The sequence below is a fragment of the Hypanus sabinus genome, chromosome 5 (genome assembly GCF_030144855.1).
Source record: "Hypanus sabinus isolate sHypSab1 chromosome 5, sHypSab1.hap1, whole genome shotgun sequence".
NCBI classification, from domain to species: Eukaryota; Metazoa; Chordata; class Chondrichthyes; order Myliobatiformes; family Dasyatidae; genus Hypanus; species Hypanus sabinus.
This window is the reverse complement of record NC_082710.1, coordinates 179,054,711-179,081,227: the sequence shown is the minus strand read 5'-3', so window position 1 is coordinate 179,081,227 and position 26,517 is coordinate 179,054,711. Positions and strand designations below refer to the sequence as shown.

The window sequence follows — 26,517 nt, the reverse complement described above, 5'->3', positions numbered from 1 at the left end:
AGCCCGTGGTATTATAGGGAAGTTGCTGACATGGTTAGACAATTGGAGGCATGGCTTCAGGGAGCCTAGATGCAGCACACGTAATTGTTAACAAGTACTGATGACCAGCTGCAGTTTTTGGCAATGGACCTACACAATCCACTATGACCCTGGAAAATGGTTCACCAAACGCAGGTATCGGCCGAAGTGGTGCCTTAGGGATGGCCTGATTAGGTTTTCCCACCGCCTGGCACCCTCTACAGTAATTAATAATATCTTTCCTCACGTTACACCAATAAAATTCCCTCATCATCCTGTGCACTGTTTCCTTTACTCCGAAATGTCCACCTAAAGGCATCTTATGGGCCAGGTTTAAAACTGAAGCCCTGTAAACTTTTGGAACCACTACCTGATGCACAATAGCCCAATCCTCACTTGCAGGCACGGTGGCTGATGTCCACTTCCTCATCAACACCCCATCTTTAAGGTAATATCCCACTGACTCTTTCTGAATTTCATCCTCAGAGAGAGCTCTCTCTTTTAAAGCCACAATTTCAGGATCTTTATTTAGTTCTTCTATAAATTCCCTCCTCAATAAAGACATCTTTCTCATCCTCCTTACTCTCCTCAGCCTTACTACCCTCTAAGTCCTGTTGGTTTAGGGACAGTAGGAAAGTCTAGATAAATCAATATTAGCATCAGCAGCCTTTTCCGACATGCTTCTAGTGACTACGCAGGCGGGATACACATCAGCATCTATGGGCGGGCTGTCAGCAGCAGCAGGCTCACTGGCTAGCTGAACTGCTGGGTAAACATCCCCACCTGCAAGGTCATTTCCGAGTACGAGATCAACATTGTCTATCGGTAGTTCAGACCGCACCCCTATTGTGACTGGTCCAGATACCAAGTCACATTTCAGAATTATCTTATGCAAAAGCACGGTCTCAGTTCCGTTTCCAATACCTTTGATAATATTCACCACCATATAACCATATAACAATTACAGCACGGAAACAGGCCATCTCGGCCCTTGCAGTCCGTGCTGAACACTTACTCTCAACGCCCCAGACTCTCAAATCTCCATCTCAGCACCGAACTCCAAAACACTCTTTAATATCAGTGACTGAAAAGCTCCAGTATCTCTCCAGATTCTCACTGGAACCGGAGTTGATCCCTCCTTCACAGACACAAACCCATTTGAAATAAATCTCTCAAGTCCCTCTTGAACTAGGTCAGACCCCTCCTTCTTCAGCGGTGTTTTAACCGTCTGAACGCAGGCATTTGGGGTTTTCTCTCTCTCTGTCCCTTTTTCCCTTTTCATAGCAAAACAATTGGATGCCGCATGACCAGGCTTCCCACAAAAGTAACAAAAGGGGTTGCTGGGTGGTGGGGGTCATTGTAACTTGTCCCATGGTCAGGCTCGGATTAAATCGGGTTTCTGGGTGGTGGGGGTCATTGTAACTTGTCCCATGGTCAGGCTCGGATTAAATCGGGTTTCTGGGTGGTGGGGGGTCAAAGGGCCGGAAGGGCCTATTCCGTGCTGTATCTCAATAAAAAAATTACAGCTGATGAAAGTGCAGTAGACGTCGTCTCCATGGAGTTTAGCGAGGGATTTGACAAGGTAGCAGAGAGTTAGATCACATGGGATACAGTACGATCTGGAATAGGATGCAGAGTTGTCTGGGTGGAGTCCCGTGACCAGTGGTTGTTCTGCAGGGATCGGTGCTGGGTCCACTGTTTTACATCATTCATATGAATGATTTGGAGAGAATGTAGGTGACGTGTTTAGTAGGTTTGTGAAGGACTCTAAAATTGGTGGTTTCATGGACAGTGAAGAGGTTATTTATTTATTTAGAGACAGTGTGAAACAGGCCGTCCCAGACCAACGACCCGCTCCACCCAGCACCCCAACTATTTAAAACCAGCCTAATCACGGGGCAATGTACAATGACCATTTAACCTACAAACCGTTATGTCTTTGTACGAGCGTCACAGAGTGATAGAAACTAACAGCACAGGCCCTTCAGCCTACCTGGTCTGTACTGAAGCATTTAAACTACCTGCTCCCATCGACCTGCACCGGGACCATGGTCCTCCAACTCCGACTGTCCATGTACCATCCAAACTTCTCTTAAATGTTTAAATCGAGCTTGCTTGTACCACTTGGGCTGGCAGCTGGTTCCACACTCTCACAACCCTCTGAATGAAGCAGTTTCCCCTCATGTTCCCCTTAAACTTTTCATCTTTCACCTTTAACCCATGACCTCTGGTTGTAATCCCACACACCCTCTGTGGAAAAAGTCTGCTTGCATTTACCCTATCCATACCCCGCATAATTTTGTATACTATCAAATCTCCCCTCAGTCTTCTAAGTTACAGGAATAAAGTCCTAAACTATTCAATCTTTCCTTATGACTCAGGTCCTCCAGTCCCAGCAACATCCCTGGAAATCTTCTCCGTGCTCTTTCAAACTTCTTTACATCCTTCCTGTAGGTAGGTGACCAAAACTGTACACAATATCCCAAATTAGACGGCCCCAGGTCTCATACTACTTCAACATAACATCCATCTACCTGTAACACCACTTTCGGTGTATTCTGGACCTGTGTTCCCAGATCTGCTGTGGAACAGAGTCCTCAGTGCCCGACCATTCACTGTGAAAGACCGACACTGGGGTCCTACCGAAGAGCAACAGCTCACACTTGTCTGCATTAAATTCCAGCTGACACTTTTCAGCCCATTTTCCCAGCTGCCCCAGATCCCACTGCAAGTAATGATGGTCTTCCTCACTGTCCACTCCTCCCCAATGTGAGGGATGAATCGGGAGCACCTGGAGGAAATGCACAAGGTCCCGGGGAGAAAGTACAAACTCTTTACCGATGGTGTTGGAATTGAACTCTAAACTCTGGAATGCCCCGAGGTGCAACAGTAATGTGTTATCCACTACATAACCATCTTGCTCGTCGTTTATCCAAGATTACAACGAGATCTTGATTAATTTGGACTCTGGGCCATTGGATGGAAACTGATTTTAATTCAGAGAGATGAGGGTGTTGCATTTTGGAGGGCAAACCAGGACAGGATTTACACAGCAATCGGGGGCCCTGGAGAGTGTTGTGGAACAGAGAGACCAGGAGGTGATTGTCTTCTTCAGTCGGAATACTGAGTACAGGATCTGGGACGTCACGTTATGAGTGTACAAGACATTGGGAAGGCCACATTTGGAACAGAGTAACACACACAAACTGCTGGAGGAACTCAGCAGGTCAGGCAGCATCTATGGATATGAATAAACAGTTGATGATTTGGGCCAGGGTTTTGTGTGTGTTGCTTTGGATTTCCAGCATCTGCAGACTTTCTTGTCTTTATGATTTTGATCACCCTGTACAGTTCTGGTTATCTTTCTACAGGAAGGATGTCATTAAACTGAGAGGGTATAAAACAGATTTACGAGGATGTTACTGGGACTGGAGAGTTTGGGTTATAAGGAGAGGCTGAATATTCTTGGTCTTTTTCCTGGAGCTCAGGAGGTTGCTAAAGGAAAATGTAGAGGTGGATACAGTTACAATGATTTAAAAGACATCTGGACAGGTACGTGGGTGGGAAAGGGTTAAAGGAACAATGGGCAAATACAGGTAAATGAAACTAGTTCATTCAAGCGAGTTGGTCGGCACGGATGAATTCTGCCTCTTTAAATGCCTCCAGTGTTTACTCACCCCATCCTCATCTGGATCCAGTTGTTGCTCCACCCCTTCCTCATACCCGTTTCCACTGCTATCTCCCATCTTTCTTTCCGATCTTGAGGTAATGTCTTGGCTTGACACACCGACTGGACATCTCCCTTATCACACGCTGCTTGACCGCTGAGATCCTCCAGAATTTTGTGTTTGTTGATCCTCCAGGTCGAGGAAAAACCTCGGGAAAATGCCCGAGTCTCCCCCCGATCCCGGGGCCGCGCTGTCCGAGTCTCCCCCCGATCCCCGGGGCCGCGCTGCCCGAGTCTCCCCCCGATCCCCGGGGCCGCGCTGCCCGAGTCTCCCCCCGATCCCCGGGGTCGCGCTGCCCGAGTCTCCCCCCGATCCCCGGGGCCGCGCTGCCCGAGTCTCCCCCCGATCCCCGGGGCCGCGCTGTCCGAGTCTCCCCCCGATCCCCGGGGCCGCGCTGCCCGAGTCTCCCCCCGATCCCCGGGGCCGCGCTGCCCGACTCTCCCCCCGATCCCCGGGGTCGCGCTGCCCGAGTCTCCCCCCGATCCCCGGAGCCGCGCTGACCGAGTCTCCCCCCGAACCCCGGGGCCGCGCTGCCCGAGTCTCCCCCCGAACCCCGGGGCCGCGCTGTCCGAGTCTCCCCCCGATCCCCGGGGCCGCGCTGCCCGAGTCTCCCCCCGATCCCCGGGGCCGCGCTGCCCGAGTCTTCCCCCGATCCCGTGGCCGCGCTGCCCGAGTCTCCCCCCGATCCCCGGGGCCGCGCTGCCCGAGTCTCCCCCGGTCCCGGGGCCGCGCTGCCCGAGTCTTCCCCCGATCCCGTGGCCGCGCTGCCCGAGTCTCCCCCCGATCCCCGGGGCCGCGCTGCCCGAGTCTCCCCCGATCCCCGGGGCCGCGCTGCCCGAGTCTCCCCCGGTCCCGGGGCCGCGCTGCCCGAGTCTCCCCCCGTACCCCGGGGCCGCGCTGCCCGAGTCTCCCGCCGATCCCGGGGCCGCGCTGCCCGAGTCTCCCCCCGATCCCCGGGGCCGCGCTGCCCGAGTCTTCCCCCGATCCCGTGGCCGCGCTGCCCGAGTCTCCCCCCGATCCCCGGGGCCGCGCTGCCCGAGTCTCCCCCGGTCCCGGGGCCGCGCTGCCCGAGTCTTCCCCCGATCCCCGGGGCCGCGCTGCCCGAGTCTCCCCCCGATCCCCGGGGCCGCGCTGCCCGAGTCTCCCCCGATCCCCGGGGCCGCGCTGCCCGAGTCTCCCCCGGTCCCGGGGCCGCGCTGCCCGAGTCTCCCCCCGTACCCCGGGGCCGCGCTGCCCGAGTCTCCCGCCGATCCCGGAGCCGCGCTGCCCGAGTCTCCCCCCGATCCCCGGGGCCGCGCTGCCCGAGTCTCCCCCCGACCCCCGGGGCCGCGCTGCCCGAGTCTCCCCCCGATCCCCGGGGCCGCGCTGCCCGAGTCTCCCCCGATCCCCGGGGCCGCGCTGCCCGAGTCTCCCCCCGTACCCCGGGGCCGCGCTGCCCGAGTCTCCCCCGATCCCCGGGGCCGCGCTGCCCGAGTCTCCCCCCGATCCCGGGGCCGCGCTGCCCGAGTCTCCCCCGATCCCGGGGACGCGCTGCCCGAGTCTCCCCCCGATCCCGGGGACGCGCTGCCCGAGACTCCCCCCGATCCCCGGGGCCGCGCTGCCCGAGTCTCCCCCCGATCCCGGGGACGCGCTGCCCGAGTCTCCCCCCAATCCCCGGGGCCGCGCTGCCCGAGTCTCCCCCCGATCCCCGGGGACTCTCTAATTCTCTGCTTCTCCCCCCAGTCTCTGTCACCCTGGATGTGGAAACGGCGGGTCCGCGGCTCGAGGTGTCTGAGGATCGGAAGAGTGTGAGCTACACCGGGACCCGGAGGAATCTCCCTGACACCGGGAAGAGGTTCACATACTGGCGTTGTGTGCTGGGATCGGAGGGATTCACATCGGGGAGACATTACTGGGAGGTGGAGGTGATGGGGAATCGGTGGTGGTATCTGGGAGTCGCCGCAGAGTCTGTGGACAGGAAGGGAAAGTTCACGCTGAGTCCGGAGACCGGATTCTGGACCATCGGGCGGCGTGATGACGTGTTCGGGGTTTACACCTCCCCTGAGTCCCGTCTCCCTGCCGATCCCATCCCCGGGAGGGTGGGAGTTTATCTCAGTTACGAGTCCGGGACAGTTTCATTTTACAACGCGGAGACCAAGTCCCATCTCCACACCTTCACTGGGAATAAATTCACGGAGAAACTTTCTCCTTTCTTCTGGACTGGGTATGAAAACGAGTGGCTGAGAATCTGCTCCGGTTCCGCTCCGGGTCTGTAAACGGGTCGGGTCCCGGGATGTGCGGAGAGTGAAATAAACATGATGTGAGAATTATCGATCCATTAATTTTAACTCGTTCACCGCGTCCGTCAACGGAACAGAAACACTGCGGATTCAGCAGCAGCCGCGGACGGCGGGTCCTGAGCTCCCCGGCTCCTCCGGGTGCTAAAGGCCACCGGGACTGTCAGGGTAACTGGGGCAAGTGGGGGTGATACTGACTGGGAGAGGGAGGTCAGGGTGAATCTTGGTAACACGGGACTCCCAGCGCCTGGGTCTCCCAGCGTGTCCGGTAACATTTATGGAGGGAAATGGGCAGGTGAGGGTGGATCCAGGTGAGGGGTAATAGCTGAGGGAGGGGTGATAGATGAGGGACGGGTGGAAATGTGTCAGAAATTGGGAGGTGAGAGGTGTCAGTAACAAAGGGCAGAAGATTTTGGAATCTGACAGGAGGGGAAAGTGACCCCTGAGTAAAGGGAGGGAGGTGGGGAGGAGTGTGTGGGTGATGGGCAGATGGAGAGGGTGGGGAGGAGTGTGTGGGTGATGGTCAGATGGAGAGGGTGGGGAGGAGTGTGTGGGTGATGGTCAGATGGAGAGGGTGGGGAGGAGTGTGTGGGTGATGTGCAGATGGAGAGGGTGGGGAAGAGTGTGTGGGTGATGGGCAGATGGAGAGGGTGGGGAGGAGTGTGTGGGTGATGGGCAGATGGAGAGAGTGGGGGAGGAGTGTGGGTGATGGGCAGATGGAGAGGGTGGGGAGGAGTGTGTGGGTGATGGGCAGATGGAGAGAGTGGGGGAGGAGTGTGGGTGATGGGCAGATGGAGAGGGTGGGGAGGAGTGTGTGGGTGATGGGCAGATGGAGAGGGTGGTTCAGGAGTGTGTGGGTGATGGGCAGATGGAGAGGGTGGGAAGGAATGTGTGGGTGATGAGAAGATGGAGAGGGTGGGGAGGAGTGTGTGTGGGATGGACAGATGCAGGGTGTGGGGAGGAGTGTGTGGGTGATGGGCAGATGGAGAGGGTGGGGAGGAGTGTGTGGGTGATGGTCAGATGGAGAGGGTGGTTCAGGAGTGTGTGGGTGATGGGCAGATGGAGAGGGTGGGGAGGAGTGTGTGGGTGATGGGCAGATGGAGAGGGTGGGAAGGAGTGTGTGGGTGATGAGAAGATGGAGAGGGTGGGGAGGAGTGTGTGGGTGATGGACAGATGGAGAGTGGGGGAGGTGTGTGGGTGATGGACAGATGGAGGGTGGGGGAGAAGTGTGTGGGTGATGGGCAGATGGAGAGGGTGGTTCAGGAGTGTGTGGGGGATGGGCAGAAGGAGAGGGTGGGGAAGGAGGGGAAAGAGAGAGGGCGATGGGGCTGGTGGATCAGGAGGAGAGAGACAATTAAACATGAAAAGTGACAGGGAACGATTTCCAGAAGTTTGAAAGTTCGATGTTGATGCTGCCAGGTTGCCGATCACCCTGACGGAAAATGGGGAGCTGTTCCTCTAACTTACGAGGCAAATAGAGTCGGGATCTCTACTTTGAATCAGATATTCAGTTTTGGACCCAGTTTATATGCAAGAAATGTGGGGAAAAACACAACAGGTTGGTCATGATCTGTGGAGAGAGGAACAGGCTTCATGTTCCACGTTGGTGACCTCTCCTGGAATTGATTCAAACACTGCCTGCTCTGTTGTGGGTTTCAAGTAATTTCAGTTTTGTTTTAGTTCTTCCAGCATCTGATTGAAGAAAAAACGGGAGTGCAGTGTAATTTCCTCCGGAAAGGGGGATAAAGAAGGAGGAATGTGAGAGGAGAGGGGAGTGGACCATTAGAGAAACTGATGCTCAGGTTGGAACTACCCGGAGAGGTACGGTGAAGGTTAGAGAGACGGGGACACGATATTTTGGAGCCGGAAGTGTGGCAACACAAGCCGGCTGATCCCAGCACAATCCTCGGGCAGACTGTGTTGGTCATTGACGCAATGGAGAAATGTAAATGGTGAAGCCCCCTGTGTGTATTTGTGTATGGCGGAGACACAGAGAGAGTCTGAGATTTACTCCAGGCTCTCCAGGTAGATGCAGGGATGATGTTTCTGGTAACGGGGATGTCAGCATGAGGAGACACAGTGAGGGGACGACCATTCAGAGGTGAATAAATGTATTTACACAGCTCACAATCTAACAGGGCTCTGCACATTTACACATTAACTATGTTGAGGAGAGATGTGGATAGAGTTTTGGATGTAAAGTGAATCAGTAGAAACAGCATGAGCACAGGGAAGTGGTATGGATCATGTCTAATGGGAGAGCAGGTGTGAGGGGCTGAATGGCCTCCCTGCTTCTGTTTCTGATGTTCTTCAGAGCAGTGTACAGACTGACCAGAGGGAGGATGGAAAGGTCCGGGGAATAAATAGAGGTGTAAAGCAGGAGGCTGAAAAGGTGATTAAATATCAATTATTTAAATTGTCAGGCAAATATCTTTGACACTGAAATGTGGGATCTTGATGTAAAGAAGATTGTGAGGTGTTGGATACACTGGGATTACTCAAACACGGATGCAGGAAAACTTCCTGACTTCCCCCCTGTACAGCCCTCCTCTGATGTGAGGTCCCACTCTTCCGAATGAGACTAATGTAGGTGACAGCACACACACCGGCCCTTCGACGTAACATGTCCCTGACAACCAAGCTGGCTTCCTCAGCACATCTCATTTGACAGCAATTGGCCAGCATTCCTCTAAACATTTTCAATCCAAATGTCCTAAAAATGTTTCAATTCTATCGGCCTCTACCATTTCCTCCGGCAGCTCATCCCATTTATCGACCACCGACTGTGTGGAAAATTTGCCACTCAGGTCCCCTGATAATCTTTACCCTCTGAGCTTGTCTATATCCTCTAGTTTTAGACTCCCCTCCCCTGAGGAAAGACTGTGACCATCGACCTCATCACGGCCCTGCAGGATTTCATTAATCACAATAATGTCCACCCTCAGTCTCCTTTGCTTCAGGAAAACAGTCCAGGTTGATCCAGATTCTCCTGAAGCCCTTGAGCCCCGGTAACATTCCTGTGAATCTTGTCTGCACACATTCCAGCTGAATATCATCCTTTCTACAGCTCGGTGACCAGAACTGCACCCAGTACTCTGAGTGTGGTCTCCCCAATGTCTTGTACAGCTGTAACACGACAAACCATCTCATGTATCCCCTGGGTATTTCTATTCTACAACACTCCCCAGGGCCCTGACATTCACTGTGTATATTCTGAAAATTTCAGTTTCTGTGCCTGTTCCTGTGCTGTACTGTTGTCACTTTGCCCAATTCCTACTTTGAACTCTTTCTGCCATTCCTTTGCCCATATTCCCAGTTGATTGAGGTCCTGTTGTAACTTTAGACAAACTTGACAGTCCACATCAGAAATTTCAGTTTCTGTGCCTGTTCCTGTGCTGTACTGTTGTATGTTCTCAGAGAACATAACATTCTCCTGTTTAGAAGAATGAGAGGAGATCTCGGGGAAGCGCAAAATCGTTCAGGGCTCAACAGACAGGATGCAGGGACGATGTGTCCCCTGTCTGAGGAGTTGAGTGTCGGGATCACTGTCACAGGATGGAGTGAACCCTCAGTGACTTCACACACTCTGGATCTTTCAATGATTTCACGTTCCCTGGCCCTGAGCATCTTATTTTCACTGTGGATGTCCAGTCCCTGTACACCTTCATCCACCAGCAGGAAGGCCTCAGAGCTCTCTCTTTCTTTCTGGACACCCGTCCCAACCTGTTCCCTTCCACCACCATTCTCCTCCATCTAGCGGAACCTGTCCTCACTCTTAATAATTTCTGTAATTTCCACCGTCTCCAACAGGATCCCACCACCAAACACATCTTTCCCTCTCCCCCACTTTCTGCTTTCAGCAGGGATCACTCCCTACACGACTCACGTCCATTCGTCCCTTCCCACTGAACTCCCTCCTGGCACTTCCAGGTGAGGCGACACTTCACCTGTGTGTCAGGTGGGGTCATACACTGTGTTTGGTGCCTCTGGTGTGGCCTGTACATCGGTGAGACCCGACGTAGATTGGGAGTCTGCTTCACCAGAAAAAGCAGGATCTCCCAGTAGCCGCCCATTTTAATTCCACTGCCTATTCCCACATGTCCATCGAGGGCCTCCTCTACTGTCGCGATGAGGCCACACTCAGTTGGAGGAGCAATATCTCATATTCCGTCTGGGTAGCCTCCAACCTGATGGCATGAACATCAATTTATCGAACTTCCAGTAATGGCCACCCCTCCTTCACCATTCCCCGTGCCCATTTTCCCTCCTTCACCATTCCCCGTGCCCATTTTCCCTCCCTCACTTCATCTCCTCGCCTGCCCATCGCCTCCCTCTGGTGCTCCTCCCACTTTTCTTCCATGGCCTCCTGTTCTCTCCTATAGAACTCACCCTTCTCCAGTCCTGTGTCTCTTTCACCCAATCAACTTCCCAGCTTCCGGTTTCACCCATCACCTCGTGTTTCTCCCCCCCCCCCCACCTTTTGACTGCGATTCCTCATGTTTTTTTCTCCAGTCCTGCTGAAGAGTCTCGGCCCGAAATGTCGACTGTACTTTTTTCCGTAGATGCTGCCTGCCCTGCTGAGTTTCTCCAGCATTTTGTGTGTGTTGCTCGGATTGAATTGAATTGACTTTATTTCTTACATCCTTCACATACATGTGGAGTAAAAATCTTCACGTTACCTCTCTGTCTAAATGTGCAATCATAGTAATTTATAATAAACAGAACATTCAGTGTGATGTTTGATGGAAGAAGCTGCACTGGAGCCTGTTGGTCCTGGGGTTTATGCTGCGGTACCACTTCCCGAATGGTAGCAGCTGGATTAGATTATGGTCAGGGTGACTTGTGTCCCCAGTGATCCTACGGGCCCTTTTGACACACCTGTCCTTGTAAATGTCCTGAATCATGGGAAGTTCACAAGTACGGATGTGCTGGGCTGTCGGCACCACTCTCTGCCGAATCCTGCGATGAAGAGAGGTACAGTTCCCATATACCAGTCAGGATGCTCTCAATTGTGCCCCTATAGACAGTTCTTAGGATTTGGGGACCCATACCGAACTTCCTCAACCGTCTGAGGTGAAAGAGGCGCTGTTGTGTACAGACCACGTGAGGTCCTCGGTGATGTGGATGCTGAAGAACTTGAAGCTGTTTACCCTCTCAACCCCAGATCCTGTGATTCAATAGGGGTTAGCCCGTCTCCATCCCTCCTGTAATCCACGACCAGCTCCTTTGTTTTTCTGACATTGAGGGAGAGGTTGTTTTCTTGACACCATTGTATCAGAGAGATGACTTCTTCCCTGTAGGCCACCTCGCTATTGTTTGAGATTAGGCCAAATCAATGTAGTGTCGTCAGCAAATTTAATCAGCAGATTGGAGCTGTGGGTGTCGACACAGCCCTGAGGAGCTCGTGTGTTGAGAGTCGGAGGGGTGGAGGTGAGGGAGCCCACTCTCAACACCTGCTGGCCATCTGACAGGAAGTCCAGGATCCAGATGCACAAAGGAGAGGTTTCTGAGCTGTCTGTCGAGCCTGGAGGGAATTGTGTTGAATGCTGTAGTCCAAGAACATCATTCTGACATAAGCACCATTCTTCCCCAGATATGTAAGGACGGTATGTCGAGCAGTGGCTATTGCATCATCTGTTGATCGGTTGTGAATTGCAGGGGTCCGGTGTGGGTGGCAGCACGCTGCAGATGTAGTCCTTGACCAACCTCACAAAGCAGTTGCTTATCATTGAGGTGAGTGCAACAGAACGTTAGTCGTTCGGGCATGTTACCTTGGTCTTGTTTGGTACAGGGACGATGGAGGATAGTTTGAAGCAGGAAGGTGCTCCACCCTGGGAGAGGGAGAGGTTAACAATTTCCAGCACTGCAGATTTTCCCTCGTTTCTCGTTTCACGGTGCAGGATCCCCACCTGCTGCCGGGAACCGGTACTGCAGGAAGAGCAGAACACAGTGCAATGTGGGCATTAACTGCCCACCGACTGCCCAGAAGAAAGTCGAAATGAGGAACTTGTGGCCCACTCATACACAGACAGATCGCAAAACCGAGGAAGCAATCAGAATCAAATCAGGTTTATTATCACCGACGTGTTGTGAAATTGTTAACTTAGCAGCAGCAGTTCAGTGCAATGGATAACAAAGAAGAACAATAAGTAAATAAATAAGTAAATCAATTACAATATATGTATAACCAAAAAACCGTATAACAATTATAGCATGGGAACCGGTCATCTCCGCCCTTCTAGACCGTGCCAACTCACCTGATCCCTCAGGCCCGCACTCAGCCCATAACCCTCCATTCCTTTCCTGTCCATATTCCTATCTAATTTTACTTTAAATGACAATAATGAACCTGCCTCTATCACTTCTACTGGAAGCTCGTTCCACACAGCTACCACTCTCTGAGTAAAGAAATTTCCCTTTGTGTTACCCTTAAACTTTTGCCCCCTAATTCTCAAATCATGTCGTCTTGTTTGAATCTCCCCTACTCTCGATGGAAAAAGCCTATCCACATTAACTCTATCTATCCCCCCTCATAATTTTAAATACCTCTATCAAGTCTCCCCTCAACATTCTATGCTCCAAAGAATAAAGAACTAATTTGCTCAATCTTTCCCTGTAACTTAGGTGCTGAAACCCAGGTAACATTCTAGTAAATCTTCTCTGTACTGTCTCTATTTTGTTGATATCTTTCCTATAATTCGGTGACCAGAACTGTATACAATACTCCAAATTCGGCCTTACCACTGCCTTGTACAATTTTAACATTATATCCCAACTCCTATACTCAATGCTCTAATTTATAAATGCCAGCATACCAAAAGCTTTTGTCTCCACCCTATCCACATGAGATTCCACCTTCAGGGAACTATACACCATTATTCCTAGATCACTCTGTTCTTCTGCATTCTTCAATGCTCTACCATTTACCATGTATGTCCTATTTGGATTATTCCGACCAAAATGTAGCACCTCAAACTTATCAGCATTAAACTCCATCTGCCATCGTTCAGCCCACTCTTCTAACTGGCCTAAATCTCTCTGCAACCTTTGAAAACCTACTTCATTATCCACAATGCCACCTACCTTAGTATCATCTGCATACTTACTAATCCAATTTACCACCCCATCATCCAGATCATTAATGTAAATGACAAACAACATTGGACCCAGTACAGATCCCTAAGGTATACCACTAGTCACCGGCCTCCAACCTGACAGTTATTCACCACTACTTTCTGGCATCTCCCATCCAGCCACTGTTGAATCCATTTTACAATAGACAATAGGTGCAGAAGTAGACCATTCGGCCCCTCGAGTCTGCACCGCCATTCTGAGATCATGGCTGATCATTCACTATCAATACCCAGTCCCTGCCTTGTCCCCATATCCCTTGATTCTCCTATCCATCAGATATCTATCCAGCTCCTTCTTGAAAGCATCCAGAGAATTGGCCTCCACCGTCTTCCGAGGCAGTGCATTCCACACCTCCACAACTCTCTGGGAGAAGAAGCTCTTCCTCAACTCTGTTTTAAATAACTGACCTCTTATTCTCAATCCATGCCCTCTGGTACTGGACTCTCCCAACATCTGGAACATATTTCCTGCCTCAATCCTATCAAATCCTTTAATTATCTTAAATGTTTCAATCAGATCCCCTCTCAATCTCCTCAATTCCAGCGTGTACAAGCCCAATCTCTCCAATCTCTCTGCGTAAGACAGCCCTGCCATCCCAGGAATCAACCTAGTGAATCTACGCTGCACTTCCTCAATTGCCAGAATGTCCTTCCTTAAACCTGGAGACCAAAACTGTACACAATATTCCAGGTGTGGTCTCACCAGGGCCCTGTACAAATGCAAAAGGACATCCTTGCTCTTGTATTCAATTCCCCTTGTAACAAAAGCCAACATTCCATTTGCCCTCTTCACTGCCTGTTGCACTTGCTCATTCACCTTCATTGACTGGTGAACTAGGACTCCTAGGTCTCTTTGCATTTCTCCCTTACCTAACTTGACACCGTTCAGACAATACTCTGCCCTCTTGTTCCTGCTTCCAAAGTGGATAACTTCACATTTATTCACATTGAATGACATCTGCCAAGTATCTGCCCACTCACTCAGCCTATCCAAGTCTCCCTGTATTCTCCTAACGTCCTCTTTGCATGTCACAATGCCACCCAGTTTAGTATCGTCAGCAAACTTGCTGATATAGTTTTCAATGCCCTCATCTAAATCATTGACATAAATCGTAAAGAGCTGTGGTCCCAATACAGAGCCCTGTGGTACCCCACTAGTCACCTCCAGCCAGTCCGAGAAACACCCATTCACTGCTACCCTTTGCTTTCTATCTGCCAACCAGTTTTCTATCCATGTTGAAACCCTGCCCCCAATGCCATGAGCTCTGATTTTACTCACCAATCTCCTATGTGGCACCTTATCAAATGCCTTCTGAAAATCTAGGTACACTACATCCACTGGCTTACCCTCGTCTAACATCCTCGTTACACCCTCAAAAAACTCCAACAGATTAGTCAAGCATGATTTGCCCTTGGTCAATCCATGCTGGCTCGGCCTAATCCTATTTCTGCCATCTAGATGTGCCACTATTTCGTCCTTAATAATGGACTCAAGCATCTTCCCCACGACTGACGTTAGGCTAATAGTTCTCCGTTTTCTCCTTCCCTCCCTTCTTGAAAAGTGGGACAACATTAGCCACTCTCCAATCTTCAGGAACTGATCCTGAATCTAAGGAACATTGGAAAATGATCACCAATGCATCCGCAATTTCCTGAGCCACCTCTTTTAGAACCCTCGGATGCAGACCATCTGGACCCGGGGATTTATTAGCCTTCAGTCCTACCAGTCTACTCATCACAGTTTCTTTCCTAATGTCAATCTGTCTCAATTCCTCTGATATCTTACGACCCTGGCCCATCCATACATCTGGGAGATTGCTTGTGTCCTCCCTGGTGAAGACAGATCTAAAGTATGCATTAAATTCTGTTGCCATTTCCCTGTTTCCCATAACAATTTCTCCCAATTCATTCTTCAAGGGGCCAACATTGTTCTTAACTATCTTCTTTCTCTTCACATAGCTAAAAAAGCTTTTGCTATCCCCTTTTATATTCCTGGCTAGACTGAGCTCATACCTGATTTTTTCTCTCCGTATTGCTTTTTTAGTTAAGATCTGCTGTTCCTTAAAACTTTCCCAATCATCTGTATTCCCACTCATCTTAGCCCTGTCATACTTCTTTTTCTTTAATGCTATACAATCTCTGACTTCCTTTGGCAACCACTGTGGCCCCTTCCCACTCTTTGAATCCTTCCTTCTCATTGGAATGAACTGCATTTGCATCTTTTGTATTATGCCCAAGAATATCTGCCACTGCTGATCCACTGTCTTTCCTGCCAGGGCATCCGCCCATTTAACTTTGGCCAGCTCTTCCCTCATGGCTCTGTAGTCTCCTTTATTTAATTGCAACACTGACACCTCTGATCTGCCCCTATCCCTCTCAAATTGTAGATAAAAACTTATCATGTTATGATCACTACTTGCTAATGGCTCCTTTACTTCAAGATCACTTATCAATTCCTGTTCATTACACATCACCAAGTCCAAAATAGCCTCGTTCCTGGTTGGCTGAATCACAAGCTGTTCCAAAAATACATCCCTTAGACACTCCACAAACTCCCTATCCTGGGGTCCAGCACCTACCTGATTCTCCCAGTTCACCTGCATGTTGAAATCTCCCATAACGACTGCATTGCCTTTAGCACATGCCAATGTTAACTCCCTAATCAACTTGTACCCAATATCCACGCTACTGTTTGGGGGCCTGTACACAACACCCATTAGGATCTTTTTACCCTTACTGTTCCTCAGCTCAATCCACACAGACTCTACTTCCCCTGTTCCCAAGTCACCTCTTGCTAAGGACTGAATCTCATTCCTCACCAACAGGGCCACCCCACCCCCTCTTCCCATATTTCTGTCTCTACGATAGCACGTATACCCTGGTACACTCAATTCCCAGGCCTGATCCCCTTGCAGCCATGTCTCCGTTATCCCAACAATATCGTAGTTCCCCATTTTCATCTGAGCTTCAAGCTCATCTGCCTTATTTCTGACACTACGCGCATTCAAGTATAGAATTCTTAGCCCATTCCTCCTCTCTTTGCTTAAAACACTGTCTACCGTACCTAACCCAGCTCCTTGAACTTCATCGGGCTAATTGCATCCTGAATTTTGATGACCTTCTCAAGATCACCCAAACCTTCTACACATTTAACCCCATGCACCTTCTGACCAACCCTCTGGATCTGGATCCCTGCCCCCTGCACATCTAGTTTAAACTCCCCCGAGCAGCACTGGCAAATACTCCTGCAAGAATGTTAGTACCCCTCCGGTACAGATGTAGACCATCCCTTCGAAACAGATCCCAAAGTCCCTGGAACAAAGACCAATTCTCCAAAAATCTGAACCCTTCCTTCCTGCACCATGCTCTCAGCCTCACTACTTTACTTTACTTTACTTTACTGCTTCAATATCAATACCTAACGATTGAATCTTCCTAACTAACCTTCTGTGCGGAACCTTGTCAAAGGTCTTACTGAAGTCCATATAGACAACATCCACTGCTTTACTCTCGTCAACTTACCTCGTAAACTCTTCAAAAAATTCAATAAGATTAGTTAAACATGACCTTCCACGCACAAATCCATGCTGACTATTCCTAATCAGACCCTGTATATCCAGATAATATTGACTAGATTAAAAATTGTGCAAAAGCGATTACAATCAAAAAGTGAGGTAGTGTTCACAGGGTCAGTGTTCATTTAGGAATCGAATGGGAGAGGGTCAGAAACTGTTCCTGAATCACTGAGTGTGTGCCCTCAAGCTTCCGTACCTCCTTCCTGATGGTAACAAGGAGAAGAGGACATGTCCTGGGTGATGGGGGTCCATAATGACGTGGGTAGGATGAGTGAGGGGGTCCTGCGTAGTGAGTTCAGGGAGTTAGGTGCGAAGCTGAAGAGCAGGACCTCCAGGGTAACAATCTCAGGATTGCTACCTGTGCCATGTGCGAGTGAGGCAAGGAACAGAAGGATTACACAGATGAATACGTGGCTGAGAGGATGGTGCAGGAGGGAGGGCTTCAGGTTTGTAGATAATTGTGCTTTGTTCCAGGGAAGGTGGGATCTGTTCCGAAGGGACGGTTTACACCTGAACTGGAGTGGTACTAACATTCTTGCAGGAAAGTTTGCTAGTGCTTCCTGGGGGGGGGTTTAAACTAAATTTGCAGGGGGCGGGGATCCAGAATGTGAGAGAGGATAGCGAGATGAAGAATAAAGGACAGGTGGGGACTAACACGGTTCCGGAATATTAAGTGTGTAGTAGAGGAAGATGGGGCGGAACAAGTGATAAGGAGGACAGGTGTACAGAGGGATGGTCTGATGGAACATGGAGTTAAATGTGTTGAAAGAATAAGTAAACTTAGGAAGGACAACAAATTTCTAGGGCCGTATCACCCAATGGGAGTTCGGGGAGCTGGGTTAAGCACAATAGGCAGCGATTCAAACAGAGAGAAGAAATGGGTTAAAAATTCTATATCTGAATGCACGAAGTGTCAGAAATAAGGCGGATGAGCTTGAAGCTCAGGTGCAAATGGGTAACTATAACGTTGCTGGGATAACGAAGAGATGGCTGCAGGGAGATCAGACCTGGGAAATGAACGTACAAGGGTATACGTGCTATCGTAGGGACAGAAATGTGGGCAGAGGGGGTGGGGTGGCCCTGTTGGTGAGGAATGAGATTCAGTCCTTTGCAAGGGGGGACATAGGGTCAGGAGAAGTAGAGTCTGTGTGGATAGAACTGAGGAACAGTAAGGGCAAAAGGACCCAAATGGGTGTTGTCTACAGGCCACCAAACAGTAGCATGGATATTGGGTGCAAGTTGAATAGGGAGTTAACATTGGCAAAGGTAATGTCTCAGTAGTTATGGGGGATTTCAACATGCAGGTGAACTGGGAGAATCAGGTTGGTGCTGGACCACAGGATAGGGAGTTTGTAGAGTGCCTACAGGATGCATTCTTGGAACAGCTTGTACGAGAGCCGACCAGGGACAAGACTATTCTGGATTTTGTGTTATGTAATGAACAGGATTTGATAAGCGATCTCGCAGTAAAGGAGCCATTAAGAGGTAGTGATCACAATATGATAAGCTTTTATCTGCAATTTGAGAAGGATACGGGCAGCTCGGAGGTGTCAGTGTTGCAGATGAACAGGGGAAACTATGGAACCTTGAGGGAGGAGCTGGCCAAAGTTGACTGGACGGATAGCCTAGCAGAAAAGACAGTGGAACAGCAATGGCAGTTATTCTTGGGAATAATGCACAAGGTGCAAAATCAGTTCATCCCCCAGAGAAGGAAGGATTCAAAGGGGGGAAAGGGGCCATAGTGGTTGACAAAGGAAGTCAGCATTAAAAAAAAGGAAATATGATAGAGCTAAGGTGAGTGGGAGGACAGATGTTTGGGAAGTTTTTAAGGAACAACAGAACTTAACTAAAAAGACAATACGGGGAGAAAAAATGAGGTACGAACGCAAGCTAGCCAGCAATATAAAGGAAGATAGCAAAAGCTTTTTTAGGTATGTGAAGACAAAGAAGATAGTTAAGAACAATGTTGGGCCCTTGAAGAATGAATTGGGTGAAATTATTATGGGAAACAGAGAAATGGCAGAAGAATTTAATGAGTACTTTAGATCTGTTTTCACTAAGGAAGACACAAGCAATCTCCCAGATGTATGGATGGGCCAAGGACATAGGGTAACAAAGGAAATGAAACAGATTGACATTCGGAAGGAAACGGTGATGAGAAGACTGATGGGACTGAAGGCTGACAAATCCCCAGGTCCAGATGGTCTGCACCCTAGGGTACTAAAGGAGGTGGCCCTGGAAATTGCGGATGCATTGGTAATCATTTTCCAATGTTCCTTAGATTCAGGACCAGTTCCTGAGGATTGGAGAATGGCTAATGTTATCCCACTTTTTAAGAAAGGAGGGAGGGAGAAAACAGAGAACTATCGTCCTGTCAGCCTGACATCAGTAGTGGGGAAGATGCTAGAGTCCATCATTAAGGATGAAATAGTGGCATATCTAGATAGCAGTGATAGGATTGGGCCAAGCCAGCATGGATTTACCAAGGGCAAGTCATGCTTGACTAATCTGTTGGAGTTTTTCGAGGATGTAACCAGGAAGTTAGACGGGGGAGATCCAGTGGATGTAGTGTACCTCGATTTTCAGAAGGCATTTGATAAGGTCCCACATAGGAGATTGGTGGGTAAAATCAAAGCTCAGAGCATCGGGGGGAAGGCATTGACCTGGATAGAAAACTGGTTGGCAGATAGAAAGCAAAGGGGAGCAGTGAATGGGTGTTTCTCGGAATGGCAGGTGGTGACTAGTGGGGTGCCACAGGGCTCGGTATTGGGACCACAGCTGTTTATGATTTACATCAACGATATAGATGAAGGCATTGAGAATAACATCAGCAAGTTTGCTGATGATACTAAGCTGGTTGGCAGTGTGACATGTGATGAGGATGTTAGGAGAATTCAGGGTGACTTTGATAAGCTGGGTGAGTGGGCAGATACTTGGAAGATGGTGCTTAATGTGAATAAGTGTGAGGTTATCCACTTTGGGAGTAAGAACAGGAAGGCAGATTATTATCTGAACGGTGTAGGTTGGGTAAGGGAGAAATACAAAGAGATCTCGGAGTCCTTGTTCATCAGTGACTGAAGGTGAATGAGCAAGTGCAGCAGGCAGTGAAGAAGGCTAATGGAATGTTGGCCTTTATTATAAAGGGAATTGAGTACAAGAGCAAGGAAATCCTCTTGCATTTGTACAGAGCCCTGGTGAGACCACACATGGAGTATTGTGTAGAGTTTTGGTCTCCAGGGTTAAGGAAGGATATCCTGGCTGTAGAGGAAGTGCAGCGTAGATTCACGAGGTTAATTCCTGGGATGTCTGGACTGTCTTACGCAGAAAGGTTAGAGAGACTGGGCTTGTACACGCTGGAATTAAGGAGATTGAGAGGGGATCTGATTGAAACATATAAGATTATTAAGAGATTGGACAAGATAGAGGCAGGAAATATGTTCCAGATGCTGGGAGAGTCCAGTACCAGAGGGCATGGTTTGAGAATAAGGGGTAGGTCATTTAGGACAGAGTTAAGGAAAAACTTCTTCCAGAGAGTTGTGGGGGTTTGGAATGCATTGCCTCGGAAGGTAGTGGACGCCAAATCTCTGGATGCTTTCAAGAAGGAGCTAGATAGGTATCTTATGGATAGGGGAATCAAGGGATATGGGGACACGGCAGGAACCAGGTATTGATAGGAATTGATCAGCCACGATCTCAAAATGGTGGTGCAGGCTCGAAAGGCCGAATGGTCTACTTCTGCACCTATTGTCTATTGTCTATAATGATGGAGGCTGCCTTTCTGAGGCACCGCTCCTTGAAAATGTTTTGAATACCATGGAGGCTAGTAGCCAAGATGGAGCTGACTAATTCTACAACTTTATGTAGCTGCTTTTGATCCCATGCAATCACACCGTCCCCAAACCAGACAGTGATGTGGCCTGTCAGAATGCTCTCTGTGGTAAATCTATAGAAGTTTTCAACTGGTTTAGGTGACAAACCAAATCTCCTCAAAATCCCAATGAAAAATAGCTCCTATTCTGCTTAGACCAGATTAGATCTTCAGAGATCTTGACACCCAGGAATCAACTGCTCACTCTCTCCACTTCTGATCCCTCTATAAGGATTGGTTCATGTTCCCTCATCCTACCCTTTCTGAAGTCCACAATCAGTTCTTTGGTCTTACTGACGTTGAGTGCGAGGTTGTTGCTATAACTCCACTCAACTAGCTGGAATATCTCACTCCTGTACTCCCTCTCGTCACCGCCTGAGATCCTACCAACAATGGTTCTATCTTCAGCAAATTCACAGATGGCATTTGAGCTTTACCCAGCCACACAGAGAAAGCAGAGCTGTGGGTTGAGCACACATCCCTGGTGTGTGCCAGCGTTGATCGTCAGCGAGGTGGGGATATTATTACCAATCCGCACATATTGTGGTCTTACAGTTTGGAAGTCAATGATCCAGATGCAGAGGGAGATACAGAGACTCAGGTTCTGTAGCTTATTGATCAGGACTGTAGGAATGATGGTGTTAAACGCTGAGCTACAGTGAATGAACAGCATCCTGACGGAGGTATTTGTATTGTCCTGGTGATCCAAGGCCATGTGGAGAGCCATTGAGATTGTGTGTGCTCTGGACCTATTGTGGCGATAGGCAAATTACAGCAGGTCCAGGTCCTTGCTGAGACAGGAGTTGAATCTAGCCTCGACCAACCACTCAGTCACTGTCGATGTGAGTCATTAAGGCAGCTCACACTACTCTTCTTGGGCACTGGTATAATTGTTGCCCTTTTGAAGCAGGTGGAAACTTCGCACCATAGCAACGAGAGGTTGAAAATGTACCTGCCAGTTAGTTGGCACAAGTTTTCAGAGCATGACCAGGTAGTCCAACATGGTCTACTGCCTGGCGAGGGTTCTCCCTCCGGAAAGACAGCCTGACATCGGCCTCCGAGACAGAGATCACAGAGTCACCAGGTGCAGCATGGGTCTTCACAATTGTGGTTCTATTCTCCCTTTCAAAGCGGGCATAGAAGGCGTTGAGCTCATCTGGTAGTGAAGCATCGGTGCCAGTCATACTATGGGGTTTCGCTTTGCAGGAAGTAATGTCCTGCGAACCCTGCCAGAGTTCCCATGCATCCGATGTTGCCGACAACTTTGCTGGGAATTGTTTGGTCACTCTTGAAACAGCCCTCCACAAGTCTGACTGGCTTTCTGGTTCAGACCTGGGTTGCCAAGACTCAAATACCACAGATCCAGCCCTCAGCAGACGACATAGCTCCTGGTTCATCCACGGCTTTTGGTTTGGAAATGTACGGCAAATTTTAATAGGCACACACTCATCCACACAGGTTTTAATGAAGCCGGCATTAAACAACTGCGGCATACTCATCTGGATTCGAAGATGGATCCCTGAATACAGTCCAGTCCACCGATTCAAAGCAGTCCTGTAGGCGCTCCTGTGCTTCCCTTGTCCAAACCTTCTTGGTCCTCACTGCTGGTGCTGCAGTCTTCAGTCTCTGCCTATACTCCGGGAGTAGAAGTACAGACAGGTGATCAGACTTCCCGAAGTGAGGTTCTGCTGTTTCGTGTTTAGCACAGAATTCATTTCCTTCACTTCCACCATTCCCCCCACCCCCCATTAAACTGTTTGCTGCCTGGTCTTCTGTTCAACTGTCCTCTGTTAAACCGTTCATGATGTGAAACTCCAACACTCACTCTCCCCTCATTCTTTCCAGCACACTTCCTTCACTGCTTTGTAAACCTGATGCAGAATTTAAGTTTTCTGCCGTTGTCTGTGCCTGTATTGCTGCTGAAAGTGTTTCATTGCAACACATGAGCTGCTGGAGATGATGGGGTGTCTGATTCCTCAGCGGGGTTAGGGGTCAGGCAGCATCTATGGAGGGAGATGGACAGTCATCATTTCCCCTCGAGACCCTTCCTCTGAACAGAACTGGACTGCCTGTTTCCCTCCACAGATACCGCCTGGCCCACTGACACTCCTCCAGCATTTTGTGTGTTTCTCTGGATTCCAGCATCTGCAGCCTGTCGTGCCTCCAGACCGTAACGATGCCTTGTACACACCACAATAAATTCAGCAGGACTTCACCTGATCTCTCTTTGTTTGGAGGACAGCCCTCTTCCCTCCTCCCCAGTCTTTTTGCACAATCAAAATCCCTCACTCAAGTAAACTTCCACACACGTCCTGTAGGGAGCATTCATTCCAGTCACAGACCGACAGTGTGAGGTACCATTGCACGGGATCGGAAACCATCACAAAGGTTTGAAAGCTCAGCCGGCTCCATCGTGGCACGAGCCTCCCCACCATTCTGGATATCTTCAAATGAGGCTGCCTCAAGAGTGTGGAGTCCATCATTAAAATCCTCACCATCCAGGACAAGTTCTCTGATGCCATCAGGGGACGGTACAGGAGTCTGAAGACACATTTACTGTTTTCGGGACACTTTGTTCTTCCCGCCATCACATTTCTGAATGGACCATCAGCAGTCTCACTACTCTGCACCACGGATTTATTTCTTATTGTAACGTACAGTTAAATTATTTACTGCGCTCTCCTGCTGCCGCAGACCAATAAATTTCACAGCATATGTCAGCGATAATAAACCTGATTCTGATTCTAGTTCTTGACCCACACTGGGAAATCCTGTCTTCCTAAAGTGCGGTGAGCAGAATTGGAACCAAGTCTCTATCGCTCAGCTGCGGAGACGTTCCCATTGTTTGTCATTTCCCTGCCAGAGTTTCTGTTCACAGCTTTTGCAATAGAGGGGGCCATGGATTACCTGGCATTCTATTTGTTAGTCATTGCAGTGCCTTGTGTGGGTTAAGTCTGGTAACACATGACTGTAATTCTATCCCGTTGCCTTCTCATTCTGAAACTTGACTTCCTCCAAAACCTGTTGACCTAAATTTGCTCTTCACTCTGACAGCCAGTTTCAAGTCAGCTGCTTTTCAAAGTGTCTTACTGTTGTACTCCAGGGACGATCGGTTCCCTTCCCTGGCCCATTTTGTCCCTCATCCTTCACTCCTGGGTCGGGTGGCTTGACGATCAGCTTAGCGGGGGAAAATCTGGGACGGTGATATTGCCAAGAATCTGAAGTCTTGTCCAGTCCGGAGGGGGTAAGGAAGGCAGCTGTCCTCCCTGAACAGCATTTGTGAATTTAAATTGGCTTTGCCTGTCACACTGAAACATACAGTGAAATGGGTCGTTTGTGTCGGTCACCAACACATTCTGAGACTGTGCTACGGGTGAGAGTCACCACTCTTCTGGCCCCAACACAGCACATCCACAACTTACTGACCCCAGCCTATACATTGTTGGAATGTGGGAGGAAACCGGAGCATCCGGAGGAAACACACGGTCACAGGAGGAATCTACTGACCTGCTGAGTTCCTCCATTTTGTGAGTGTTACTCTGGATTTCCAGGCTCCCTCTGGACCTTCAGTCCTTGGCGTTGGACAGGCTCCCTCTGGGCCTTCAGTCCTTGGCTCTGTCAGGCTCCCTCTAGGCCTTCAGTCCTTGGCTCTGTCAGGCTCCCTCTAGGCCTTCAGTCCTTGGCGTTGTACAGGCTCCCTCTGGGCCTTCAGTCCTTGGCGTTGTACAGGCTCCCTCTGGGCCTTCAGTCCTTGACTCTGTCAGGCTGCCTCTAGGCCTTCAGTCCTTGGCTCTGTCAGGCTCCCTCTAGGCCTTCAGTCCTTGAATCTGTCAGGCTGCCTCTAGGCCTTCAGTCCTTGGCTCTGTCAGGCTCCCTCTAGGCCTTCAGTCCTTGGCTCTGTCAGGCTCCCTCTAGGCCTTCAGTCCTTGGCTCTGTCAGGCTCCCTCTAGGCCTTCAGTCCTTGACTCTGTCAGGCTCCCTCTAGGCCTTCAGTCCTTGCGTTGGACAGGCTTCCTCTAGGCCAAACACAGGACAGGCCGCCGCTAGGCCTTCAGTCCTTGACTACAACCTCACATCCTGGCTCAGACTCGCAGACAACAGACCTCTGACTCCGGACAATCTAACCCATCGGACCTCTGTACTTTCTTCTTTATTCCTTTTTATTACACTGTATTTACTTTTGTAGTTTATAGTGTTTCTATGTCATCACATTTTACCCTTTTCTCGCTGCTGCCATCAGGCAGAAGGTACAAGTGTCACGACTGGCCACTCCACCACATTCAAAACCGCTCCTACCCCTCAACCATCAGTTTCTTTTACAAAAGGGGATAAATACACTCATTCTGCTTCTGGTGTTTGTGCTGTCTTTACGACAGTTATTTAGTTTATAATATTTTCGCTTAGTAATTCATTCGAAAGTGTTTTCTAGTTAGAATTAGGAGTGTTCAAAGTATATTCATTGCATGTAAAATATATCGGCATGTGATGACGTCACATCCGGTTTCGCCGCGTCTTGTGGGAAAACACCGGTTTGAAATTAGCGCGAGGGTGGGGGCTCACCACGAGGCTCACCTGAGCAGAAGTAGTTTTGCAGGCATGAGAAATCACAGTGAGAGCAACGCTGTCAGTTAATAGATAATCGATATATTGAACTAAGATGTTAATGCCGATCCTGTTAGAAGTAACGACGGTAGATAATGTTTATGCTTTCGTTAGTTAAAGAGTCGCGGATAGTTTGCATGGAAGTGTATTTAAAGTAGTCAATGGAGCAGGTAAACTCTCCCTGTATACTGCACCTTAGTGTAATGTAGTTATAGTCACCTTTGCAAGTATTTACACTTGAAATGTGATATTAAGGAAGGAACAAATACTGTATCAATCTTGTATTGTTTTATCAACAGTTTTCACCATATGTTAATGTGAAGAGTGAACAGTAAATGGTTAATCTTACTGCGATCTGGTTCGTATTGACTGTGGTTTATCTCGACGTTTAATTCGGCGTTTCGTTACACGCGAAGGAGAACTTTACAGTGTTCCCACAGCCAATTGTCTCATTTTACAAACTCTTTATGTTGTTATTCCATGATCATTATTTATTGCCAGTTATTTATATTTGCGTTGTTGGTTTGTTGTCCGTTGATCCTGTTTACAGTTGCTGTTCTATAGATTTGCTCAGTATGCCCACAGAAGAAGAATCTCGGGGTTGTGTGTGGAGACGTGTCTGTACTCTGATCAGAAAGTTTACTTTCACTTTGAGCTTTGCTGCTGCAAAACCACACATGTAAGCGGTGATGATGAATCTGTGACCCTGAGGATTGGATTCAGTCCTGGGGAGGAGGGCCACACTTCAGGAAAATGTGCAGGATGTAGAGAGAGTGCAGAAATGTTTGACTGGAATTAGTCCAGGGATGAGAGATGGTCGTTCCGTGCATAGTCTGGAGACCCTGGGGTTATTCCACATGGAGCAGAAGAGGATCTGATAGGTAAGACCATGAGGGATCGCGGGAAGGGTTTGGAGAGGATGCGGAAGAGGTTTACCAGGGTACTGCCTGGATTACACAACATGATGACAGGAAGCTGGGTTGTTTTCCCAGGAGCAGTGGAGTCTGAGGGGAGATCTGATAGAGATTATGAGAGGAACAGATAGAGTAGACAGACAGTATCTGTTGTCTAGGGTTGAAATCTCTAATACCAGAGGGCATGCAGTTAAGATGAGGGGGGTATTTTCAAAGGAGATGTGAGGGGTTAAGTTTTTTCTTACAGAGTGCTGGGTGCCTGGGGTAGTGTGGGTACATCTGGAGCTTTTAAAATATGTTCAGATAGGCTAATTTCCTTTCATTTCAAGATGGCTGGGGTTGTGTCATTGGTCTACAGTTGCAGTTCAGACTATGGTTCTCCACGGGCAGTGGATTCTCATCG

At 49.3% G+C, this 26,517-nt stretch overlaps 1 protein-coding gene across 1 annotated transcript in view; it reads left to right on the top strand.

Annotated features, from left to right (window-relative positions):
• The window catches only part of LOC132394840 (uncharacterized), a 69,541-nt gene that overhangs the window by 12,124 nt on the left and 30,900 nt on the right, over window positions 1-26,517 (top strand). The window contains exon 6 of the mRNA XM_059971245.1: window positions 5,469-5,998. Coding sequence (XP_059827228.1) covers window positions 5,469-5,998 — 530 coding nt within the window. The remainder of the gene's footprint in view (window positions 1-5,468; window positions 5,999-26,517) is intronic.